This window comes from Cnephaeus nilssonii (genome assembly GCF_951640355.1).
Source record: "Cnephaeus nilssonii genome assembly, chromosome: 9".
Taxonomy (NCBI): domain Eukaryota; kingdom Metazoa; phylum Chordata; class Mammalia; order Chiroptera; family Vespertilionidae; genus Cnephaeus; species Cnephaeus nilssonii.
In genome coordinates, this window is record NC_137080.1 from 85,904,841 (window position 1) to 85,916,883 (window position 12,043).

General features: G+C 43.7%; 1 protein-coding gene across 2 annotated transcripts in view; it reads left to right on the forward strand.

The window, feature by feature from the left end:
* The window catches only part of CCND3 (cyclin D3), an 89,209-nt gene that overhangs the window by 26,859 nt on the left and 50,307 nt on the right, over positions 1-12,043 (forward strand). Inside the window, exon 2 of one of the 2 annotated variants that reach the window (XM_079780612.1) lies at positions 11,489-11,613. The exons of the other annotated variant lie outside the window; for it this stretch is intronic. Within the exon in view, the coding sequence (XP_079636738.1) occupies positions 11,608-11,613 (6 nt within the window). The 5' untranslated portion in view covers positions 11,489-11,607. The remainder of the gene's footprint in view (positions 1-11,488; positions 11,614-12,043) is intronic. 2 annotated transcript variants of the gene reach the window in all.

Sequence of the window (12,043 nt, forward strand, 5' to 3'; positions counted from 1 at the left end):
GAACCTCTTTGAGCCTCAGTTTCTTCATCTGTAATGTGAAGATCATAACGGTACGTTCCTCATAGGTTGTTGTAGGAATGAAATGAGTGTGTCTCTACATACGCATATTTGCTACTGATGTTAACCAGCCTGGAAACTGTCTGAGGGCAGGGTCCATTTCAAGGTGCCCCCTGGGTTCTCCTGGCCTGAGTGAGGGCATGTGTGGCTGAGTGGTCCAGATAATAACAACGACAAGTACCCATATATTGGAATTCTTCTCACTATAAGAGAAACACTTGCTTACTGTAGAAACTTTGAAAAATACAGAGAAGAAAATGAAAATGAACCATGATCCCACTACTCAAAAATAATCATTGGTAACATTTTGGTAATATTTCTCTCCAGTGCTGTTTCTGTTTAGACAGCTGTTTTCCTAAAATTGGGATCATGTGCTACCTTACCGTTTTGAATCCCCCGCTGACTGCATGGTGTATGAAATGAGCATGTTCCAGTGCCACTAAAATGTTTTCTGAAATAGGGTCCCCGGGATTTTGTCTTGTTTCACTGTTTGAAAGACTATACACGGAGGGAGTTGGTTAATAAGATTGCTGCCATTCTGCAGGGAGGAAGTCTGTCCCATTGCACGTGTTTACCAATGATTGGGAGGTAACGTGGGCGGCAAGTGATCAGCTGGCTCTTTTGTGCCCTATTCATGTTGGTGTCTCAGACATTTCTGGGTCCAGAAGGGATGACACTGTCCACTCATTCATTCAGCAAATATTTATTGAGCATCTACTATGTGCCAGGCTTGTGTTGTGTACTTGGAATACATTGGTGAACAAAACAGGCGAACATGTCTCCCCTTTTATAGCAAGGGGCAGGACTGGCAGGACAGATAGCAGACGGTACACACAACACGTAAAGTTACAAAGCTCATTGAAGGTGATAGGGACTGTGCACAGAACAATCACATAGAGCAGTAAGAGAGATAGTATTGGAGAGGGGACATTTTGCAGTTTTAAACAGGATGACCAGCGTCAGCTGAGAAGGAAGCGTTTGAACAGTGACTCAAAGTTAAGGAATTGGCCTGGTCGCTACCTGGGGGGGTGGGAGGGCGTGTGCTAGCAGAGAGGGCAGCCAAAGCAAAGATTCTGGGACTAGAACCTTCCGGGAGTATTTGAGGAATGCAAGAGGACCAGTGCGGCCGCAGTGGAGTCATTCTGGAGGAAGTTGCTGTAACCTCTTTGGGCCTCACTACAGTTTGACCCTAGGAGGGAGAGCCGACATGCTGGTTGAGAGAACCAGGAATTAGACCTTAACCAGCTGTAACGAATGATGTAAATTTAATAAGATACAAATTCCCAACAAAAACAAAGTTGGCTCTGACGGTCACCAAAAAGTCCTCTGCAAAGCAAGTCACCTCAAATCCCTCTTGTTAGCCGACTGGGTGTGAATTATTAGTAAATTGCTAAGTACAGGATAAGGGAGATAGGGCTTCACAGCCATTCATTTAGTCAGCATGTCTTTATTGAACGTCTGCTATGGGCCTGGACTTGCTAGGTGCTGGGATCAGAACAGGACAAAGCCCCTGCCTCCGTGGAGGTGGCATTGTAGTGGGTGGAGACTAACGCTGAGCAAACAAATGTACGATGGGATGTTGGGCGGTGATAACAGCTGACACCAACAGCAGTTAAGCATGGTTCTCAAGAGAAAACTGTGGTGTAAGTTGGGTCTATGTTCATTATGAGTCAGCCGCGTAATGCAGTTGCCCAACAGCCAATCCCACCTGAGGTGGTGTGAACGGAATGCTCAGCGCTGGAGAGGTCATGGTCTCTGCTTTCTGATAATCGAGCTAGACGTGCAGGATTGCACTTACATTCTAGAGGGACATTGACCAACCGGAACTTGGTCAGGGGAGGATGACTAAGACCATGGGGGGAGGTGGTGCTGTAACACCATCCAGGAGACAGGACCAGTTTCAGTGGATAGAGGCTCCAGCTCAGCCCGTCGAGGAATTTTCTCATGGTCGGAACTGACCAGTAATAGAATGAATGGGCCGTGAGAGAGGGTGCGACTCCATAGTCCAAAATTGTTCGGAGGAGCCTGGATTCACCTGTCTCGGAATATTAATGAGGGTGTAATGGATGTGGAAGGAACTTGGATTAAATAAGTAGGGCTCCTTCCAGTTCCAGGTCATTCTGTGCATGAGAAGGAGAGAACCTGTAACACAGATAATTCCACATTAACCACATTTTAGTAATCAGCAACCACCAAGGCCATCGGTAGAATCCCAACATGTAGAAACCAGAAGTTCTCAGAATTCTTTCGCTCATCACTCTAGTTTGGTGTCCAGATCTGAGCTCTAGAAGCTTCCGAGGGTTAGAGAATGTTCAGCCGGAGAGCCATGGGCTGGTCAGCAGATCCACCTGCCCACCTTTTCATTTGGTGATTTCACGTGACAAGAATTATACAGAAAGTCCTCCTGTAGTTTTCACCCAGATTCCCCAAATGTTAACATTTTATCACATTTGCTTTATTATTCTATCTTTCTAATGTATATATACATTGTTTGAATGTAAGTTGCAGTCATCATGTCCCTTTACTCTTAAATACTTTTATTTTTATATTTTTAGAGAGAGAGAAAGAAGGAGACATCGATTTGTTGTTCTACTTATTTATGCATTCATTGGTTGACTCTTGTTTTTGCCCTGACTGGGGGGTCATGGCCTGAGATTTTGGCGTTTGGGGACAATATTCTAACCAACTGAGCTACCCAGCCAAGGCTAAGTGTGCATTCTTTTTTTTTTTTTTTTTTTTAATCCTCACCCAAGGACATGCTTTTACTGATTTTTAGAGAGAGAGAAAGGGAGAGGGAGAGAAACATCGATGTGAGAGTGAAACATCAATGGGTTGCTTCCCACACACCCTGAGCCGGGATGGAACCCACAACCTGGGTATGTGCCGACTGGGAATCGAACTGCGTCCTTTTAGTGTATGGGAGGTCACTCCAACCAACTGAGCTACACTGGCCAGGGCTTAGTGTGCGTTCTTCAAACAAGGTCTTCTCTTACATAACCCCAGTAGAATGATAAAAAACAGGAAATTAACATTTCTACAATGTTAGTATCTAACCTACAGACTTTATTCAAATGTCACAATAGTCTCGATGATATGCTTTATAGCCCAAAAGAAAAAAAGTCCCAGATCACGGGTTGTATGCAGCTGTCGTGTCTCGGTAAGTTTCCTTTAATCTAAAATGTTTCCTTAATTTCTCTTCGTCTTTCATGATATCAACATTTTGATGGGTAGGCAAAGGACTTCTAAGTAAAACCTTTTAAAAAAATGAGCTAAGACAGGGAGAAGGTTTTGATACGGATCCTCAGGTCCCTGTGGTTTATTCATCAAGCATGATTTCCCTGCTTAAGAGGCCGTACTGGCTCCACGCTCATCATCCCAAAGCATCCCAAAGCCCCTGCATTGGTTTCCTAGGACAGCCATAACGAAGGACAACAACGGGGTGGCTCAAGACAACATAAGTATGTTCTCTCACCGTTCTGGAGACTGGAAGTCCAGAATCAAAGTGTCTGCAGGCCACGCCCCTCTGAAGCCTGAGGGGAGATCCTTCTTGCTTCTTCCATCTTCTGGCAACTCCCGTATTCCTTGGCTTGTAGTGGATCACTCCAATCGGCCTCTGTCTTCACATAGCCGTCTTCCCTCTGTGTCTCTTCTTATAGGGACGACAGTCATATCAGGTGTAAGGACCCACCCTGCTCCGATCTGACTTCATCTTAATTATATCTGTAACTACCCTGTTTCCAGACAAGGCCACTTCTGAGGTACTGGGGGTTGGAACTCCAATATATTGTTTTGGGGGACACAACTCAACCCCCAGAACCCCTACCTCATCTTTCCAGCCTAAGCCTGCATTTCTTCGTATGTGGTCCCTCTGCTACAACCACAGTAATTGTCCTCAAGGGGACCCTGCTTCCCCCCAGACTCAAGGCTTTCTTCTGGCCATCTCCACACCCACAACCGTGCCCTACCCGCCCCCCCCCCCCCCCCCCCCCCCCGCCAACAATCAGGGAATGGAGGCACGGGAAGATGAACTTGCTCAAGGCCTCAAATTCTCTGACAGTTCCCTGGTGTGTTTCCTCCTCACGGACTCTTGCTGGTTGCTGTAGAAGGGATCTGAGAGCTGGTGCGTGTTCCAGTCCCTGGCCTGCCCTCTGAAATCCTCAGGGCCTGTGAGTGCCCAGTGCCTCAGCTGACACTGATCATACTGTGTCCTCAGTTCTCAGGGTGGGGTGGGGGATGGGATTCGGGTCTTTTGTGTTCATGGCTTCCTCCCTTCCCACCAGAGTCTCATGGCCCTTGTACCTTACACCCTGCCTGAGCTTCTCAGAGTAGGTAGGGCACAGGGTGTCCAATGTATAACATCTCCTGCAGACTGTGTCCAGTGTGTCTGGGCCCCACTCCAGAGCTCCTGAATCAGAATCTCTGGTGAAGCCCATCTGGCGTGGCTCAGTGGTTGAGCATCGACCTATGAACCAGGAGGTCACAGTTTGATTCCCAGTCAGGTCATATACCCGGGTGGTGGGCTCGATCCCCAATGTGGGGTGTGCAGGAAGCAGCCAATCAATGATTCTCTCTCATCATTGCTGTCTCTCTCTCTCTCCTCTCTCTCTCTCTCCCTTTCTGATATATATATAATTTTCACATTCAGTTTTTCTGTGAACCTAAACATGCTCCCAAAAATGAAGTTCCTTTTTAAAAATGAAGGTTATTGCCTAGAGCATAACTAAAGAATGTTGTGGGGCTTACCAACCGGAACCTCCTCAGTATTTGGGTGTGGACTATTTCTACTCAAGCTTCTTTCTCTTCAATGGTGTCCCATTCAGAATCCTAGGGAAATCGGTAGGTCTCTGATCTGGTCCTGACCTGCCCAACCCTCCCACCCTTTGCCCCAGACTCTGAGAGCCTGGGGGTGACACAGGACAGTTGCTCTACCCGCTCCCCGCCCCCCAGGAGCCCAGCTGTTTTCCCCAGCCCCTCATTTCAGCCACCTGAGCCCATTCACAGTTTTCCTGTCAGTTAACCGGGCCCCACTGCACTGTGGGAAGGGGCCCCTCTAGATGGCTGTGTGTCATTTACTGGTGTCGTTCCTTGGGCCTCATCAGAGCAGGTGCGAGCAGAAGCAGCTGGGTGAAATGAGGACACTTCCTCCCCAACATTCAAAGCTTCTCTCCCCCGTCACCCCTCCATCCAGCAAAGGGCAGCCCCCAGGAGAGGGGTTGCCTTAAACGGGGAGGGGACACACTGGAGGGAAAGGGGAAAGCAGTGGGTTTGCACGGCCGCCCTCCCTTTCTGTGGTGCTCTTTCTGTAGAGGGAGGACTGATGTCACCGGAAGGGGGGGGGGGACTGTTTCTGGGACTACCCAGGTCACTGACTTTGCCTGCAGCCTGGAAGGTACTAAAGACCAATTATGAAGCTGGCCAACCTATCCCCTTCCGGGCTGACTCCTCCCTGTCTCCTAAGAAAATGGGTGCAGCCAGACTCAGTCCACACTCTAGAACAGAAGTACTCAAAGTTGAGCATGCACCTGCATCCCCTGAGGGGCTTATTACACAGGCACTGCTGGGTCCCAGGCCAGAGATGCTGATTAGTGGGACTGAGGCGGGGCCTGAGAATTTGCATTTCTAATTTGTTTCCCAGACCCTGTTGCTCCTGCTGGCACAGGGGCCACACCTAGAGGACACTGTTCCAGGGGATCCCCTTAAGGTTTCTGATAAGAGGGCTCTGCCGAGCCATCACCAGGGAAAAACAGGTCACTCAAGGAAGTTGGGCCCCCGGCGGTGGCCTTATCACTCAGGCCCAAATCACCCTCCCCCTTTGCAGGTCTGGATGCTTTAGCTGGATTTGGGTAGGACTGTGGCTTAAGAAAAAGGCAGGAAGAAAACCTTCTCTGTCCGCTTGCTCCCCACTCTCACGGCCAGTCCCCTGCAAGCAATGCCTCCTGCCATCTTGAATCTTGTTTGTTTTTGCATGTGATATTTGTGATACTTTTTATTTACTTATGTATTTTTAAAATATATTTTTATTGCTTTCAGAGAGGAAGGGAGAGGAGAGAGAGAGAGAGAGAGAGAGAGAGAGAGAGAGAGAGAGAGAGAGAAACATCAATGATGAGAGAGAATCATTGATCGGCTGTCTTCTGCAGGTCCCACACTGGGGATGGAGCCTGCAACCCAGGCATGTGCCCTTGACTGGAATCGAACCCAGGACCCTTTAGTCCGCAGGCCGACGCTCTACCCACTGAGCCAAACCAGCCAGGGCAATCTTGAATCTTTTATTTTTATATTTCCTACCTGGCCAATCACAGAAAAAGAAGGATGACCCCTGTGTTCTCTGAATCTTATTTTTCAACTATATGATGTGAAATATTAGTCAGCTATTCAAAAGCATGAAGGCAATCCTATGTGGTGACTAGGGAGTGATCTGCCATAACATATTGTAGAGTGAAATATGGTATTGCTTTTATGAAAACAATCAACCATGAAGCTATAAATAAGTATGTATATGTATGTATGTATATATAAGTATTTACATCCCACAAAAAAGTGTGGAAGGACCTTTTCCAGACCACCAACAGATGTTAACTCTGGAGGATGGGCAATCTCACGATTTACATTCTCTAATCCTATATTTTAACAAGCCTATCTGACTCTGTAATGAAAATAAAATAAAATAAATAAAATAAAATAAAATAAAATAAAATAAAATGCCAGTGAAATGCAGGTGAAAGAGAAGCGTAGAGCTCTGGAAAGATACACTCAACTATTTTTAAAAAAATATATTTTTATTGATTTCAGAGAGGAAGGGAGAGGGAGAGAGAGTTAGAAACATCAATCATGAGAGAGAATCATCCATCCGCTGCCTCCTGCACGCCCCAGACGGGATCAAGCCAGCAACCTGGCCATGTGCTCTGACCAGGAATTGAAACATAACCTCCTGGTTCATAGGTCAATGCTCAACCACTGGGCTACACTCAACTATTAATAGTAGGGAATAGGAGGAGGGCTGGGGGTTCTATGATTAGCCGCCAGCCCCCTTCCCCAACACACACACTTCTGGACTGTTTGAATTTGTTAAAAAGTGGATTGTTGGTTTTTTAATTTTTTTAAAGGGCACATAGACAATAAAGGAAATAGCCTCCCTCTCTCCTCTACCTGTTCCCTAGCCGCCCCTGGCTCGCCCCCACCCGCGGCTGCCCCAAGCCCTCCGCACTCCTCCAGTGCTCTGCCATTCATGCCTTCCAGTCAACGTCAGATTTCTTCACTCGCTGCCTCCATTTCTTCAACAGCCATTCTTTTTATTTTAAAGAAACATTACATGTTTTTGTTTGATGATCACCAGCATTCCAAAAATGGAAAATAAAATCCCATAGCCCTAAAACAGCATCCACAAGCATGACTTGCTCTTGTCCAGTCCTATCTGCTGCTCACTGCACACGCGTGTCCTTTCATGATTGTAATCTGCACAAATGGTATTTTGTGTGCTGAAATTTTTTACGTCACCTAATTTTGTAAGCCCGCCTGTGGATGGACACAGCATCATTTCTTTATGAATGGTACTGCGGTTGTTTAACCAGGCCCTGATTGTTAGGCCTTTGGGTGGTTTCCAGTTCTTTGCTATGTATTCATTCATGACTTAACCCCCTCCTTTTGGGCCCCGCCTCCTGCCAGCCTATAAAAACTGCCCTCTTAAAGGTCACTGCTATGGGTATTCCTTCCAAATCTAGCAGCCTCTTCTCAGTCCTTGACTGAGCCCTTGTCCTGACTTTAATTGAACTTGGCTTTATTAACCACCCTCACCACCACTCACCAGCCCATCCATCAAACCGTTGGTGCAATTCCAGGCACCCTTTATTGGTTTTTGTTTTTTTCTTTTTGTAATCTTCTTTCTTCCAAATACATTTTTACATTTTCATTGTAAAAGAATAAAACAACTAATAATTAGATAATATAGAAAGTAAAAATACATTATATTTTAATTGAACTGAATTATGAATTATATCATTCAAAAAGAATACAAAAGTGCGTGCGCGCACAAACACACACACACACACACACACACACACACACACACACACACATATATATATAAACTAGAGGCCCGATGCACGAAGATTCGTGCAAGAATGGGCCTTCCTTCCCCTGGCTGCCAGCACCGCCTTTGCTCTGGACTGGCGCTGCCTTTCCGCCTTCCCACGCTGCCCAGAGGTCCGGAGCAGCTAGGGCGGTGCGGAATGCCTGCGTCATTGCCATGACGATGACGCAAGCGTCCCGGCCACTCTTCGCCTGTGTATGCAAATTAACCTGCCATCTGTGTTGGGTTAATTTGCATACTCACTCCTGATTGGCTGGTGGGCGTCATGAAGGTACGGTCAATTTGCATCTTTCTCTTTTATTAGTGTAGATTATAAAGCAGTATAATAAAACTAAACCCATATTATACCTACCTCGCAACTTAAGAAATACAACACCACTGATTCCATGGAACCTTCCTCTGCTGCCCTTTCTGGGTCATCCCACTGAGACACTCAGGGTTTGGTTTATTTTATCATGCTCTGAATTAGTTTTAATAACTTGCAGTTTTGAAGGGGTATTATCTAGACAAACATATCATCTATTTATAATGATCGTTGTTTCCTTCTGATTCTATGCCTTTAATTTATTGTTACTCTTTCCAGTTTGCTTTCCAATTTTGCTAAGACCTCCAATATAATGTCAACTAGAAGCAGGAATAGCAGGCATCCTTGACTTGTTGACTATAAAATAAATGCTTCTAATGGTTTTTCATAACAGTGACTGCTATAGGTTTTTGGTACATGCTCTTTAATAGGTTAAGGGCGTTTCTTTTTATTTCTAGTTTATTGTTAAATTTTATCAAATGCTTTTTCTACATCCATTGAAATGATCTTATGGGTTTTCTTCTTTCCTCTGTGAATGATATAAATGACATTAATATTTTTATGTTAAACTTTCCTTGTATTTCTGGGATAGAGTCAAATGGGGCATAATATAGTATCTTTTTTTATATAGTACTGAGTTTGATTTGTTTATATTTTGAACAAGGTATCAACAACTCTGTTCATAAGTGATATTAACCTGTATTTTTTCTCATACTATATTTGTCTGTTTTGGAATTAGAATTTTACTAACCTCACCGAATACGTTCAGAATGTTTTTCCTTCCTTAATATCTAAGAAAAGGTGGCTTAAACTTGGAATTGATGCTTTCTTGAATATTTGGTAGATCATTCCTATAGAACCTTCTGGGCCTGGTATCATCTTTGTAGGAATAATTTAAATTACCTATTTAAATTTTGTTTCTGGCTGTATGTAAAGTAATCAGATGCTTAGACTAGGACCAGGCTATGTCTGTTCCCTGCATACTCATTAATAATGCCTCTTTTCACTTTCAGAGATCTCCTTGTTCAGATAATAAAATATGTGGGTTTTTGTGTGTATAGGACTATATAGGTTTTTCTCTTTCTTCTTGAATTAGTTTTGGCTAATTACATAATATTGTCTAGTTTGTCTGCTTCAGATTTATTGGCATAAAATTGTTTGTAGTTTTCTCATTTTTAAAACTCTGCTGTGCCCTGGCCAGTGTGGCTCAGTTGGTTGGAGTGTAGTCCTGGGCACCAAAGGGTGGCAGGTTGATTCCTGGTCAGGGCATATACCCAGGTTGTGGGTTTGATCCCCAGTCGGGGCGAGTATGGGAGGTACTGATATCTCTCACATCAATGTCTGCCTGTCTGTCTCTCTCCCTTCCTCTCTCTCTAAAATCAATTAAAAAACACATACTCGGGTGAAGATTAAAAACACACATACAAAACTCTGCTATAGCTTTCAATATATTACTTTAAAACTCTCTTAACATTGTTTATTTGCAACTTTTTTCTTTACCTTGATCAATATTACGTACGTTTTTTTCCAATTTTATTAGTCTTTTTTATGTACACATTTGACTTTATTGACTTTCCCTACTGTTTATTTTTTTATGTCATTAATTTTTGCTCATGTTTATTGTTTTCATCTTTCTACTTTCTTAGAATTTATTCTGCTGCTCTTTTTTTAAATTTTGAATCTTTTTTTCTTTTCTAATATATGCACTTAAGGCTATATATTTCCTTGTAAGTGTAGTTAAAGTTGAATTCTGTAAGGCTTTTTTTATGATACATATCATAAAATGCATGTATCTTAAGTCTATAGTTTTATGAGTTTCGGCGAATGTAAACAACCATGCTCCCATCATCCAAATCAAGATATAGGCTGCCTCCATCAGCCTAGAAAGCTCCGTAGGGCCCGTGTTGGATCAGTCTTCCCTCTCCATCACCAGTTCATTAGCATGAGGACTATGTGAGGCTAGCCGTTCATCTAAATGGAAGCATTCAGTATTCTCTTTAGAGTGCAGCTTCTTTCATCAGCATGCACTGCGTATGTTAGTTCATTTGCTCCTTTTTATCACTGAGTTTATTCCGTTATATGGATGGATATGCACTATTTGTTTATCCAGTCTCTGCTGATGTTTGTTTGGATTGTTTTCAGTGTTTGGCTACTATGAATAAAGCACCTATGAACATTCTTATACAAGTCTTTTGTGGACATAGTAAGCTTTCATTTCTCTTGGGTAGTGGGAATTGAGAATGGAGGTCATTCTCAATCTCAGAGAAAATGTGTTCATCATCAAAAAATTAAAAGGCACCCAGCCTGTGTGGTTTAGTGGTTGAGCATCAACCTATGAACCTGGGGGTCACGTTTCAAATCCCAGGCAGAGCACATGCCCGGGCTGCGGGCTCGATCCCCAGTGGGAGAGGCCATGCAGGAGGCAGCTGATCTATATGATTCTCTCTCATCATTGATGTTTCTCTCTCTCCCTCTCCCTTCCTCTCTGAAATAAAAAATAAAAAAAAATGTGAAAAAGACTTGGACCACCCTAGCTGGTTTGGCTCAGTGGATAGAGTGTTGGCCTGTGGACTGAAGGGTCCCAGGTTCGATTCCAGTCAAGGGCACATGCCCGGGTTCTGGGCTCGATCCCCAGTGGAGTTGTGCAGGAAGCAGCCAATCAATGATTCTCTCTCATCATTGATGTTTCTATCTCTCTCTCCCTCTTCTTTCCTCTCTGAAATTAATAGAAATATATTTAAAAAAAAAAAAAAAGACTTGGACCTTAAAAAAAAAAAAAGACATTGGTTATTACTTTTATACCATCCTAGTGACTTTGCTTTTTAAATGAATGGAAACGATGTAGTTTGTTTTTTTAATCCTCACCGGAGAATATATTTTTAGGGGAGAGAGAGAGAGAGAGAGAGAGAGAGAGAGACAGAGACAGAGAGAGACAGACATTGATTGGTTGCCTGCCATAAACACCCTGACTGGGGATTGAACCTGAAACCTAGGTATGTGCCCTGACCGGGAATTGAACCCAAAATTTTTTTGGTGCACAGGATTGATGCTCCAACCAACTGAACCACCTGGCCAGAGCACGATGTACAGCAAGCATGTCAAACTCGTGGCCTGAAGGCCACATGCGGCCCACAATGAATATTTTTGCAGCCCAGCCAATATGACGGTATGTAAGAAACATTTTAATAAAAATTTCTTAGTTTTTGTAACTTAATTACAATATCCTGTTATACATAATTATTAATAACGAACTACAACGTTCGCTAACGACTGATTACTATAATCGTGTTGCATTCATTTCCCTTACGCGCCTTACACGCAGGCGCACCATTTCGCTCTACTAATACTAGCAGTGAACGTTTTAGCAGTCGATTGCCACGTCATTAGTCTTGGACTGACTTGTTTGATGTGTGCAACAGGAAATATTTCGCTTTCGGAGAACAAGAAAAATAGGTTTATTTGCATTACGCTTATTAATTTGTGCAATTATTCAGTGTCTGGTAAGTTAATGTTCAAGAAAAATACTAATTTTTATTAAAATGTTCTATTATTTTATGTTAACGATTACTCATTTATTTCAGCCCTTTGTATTCAGC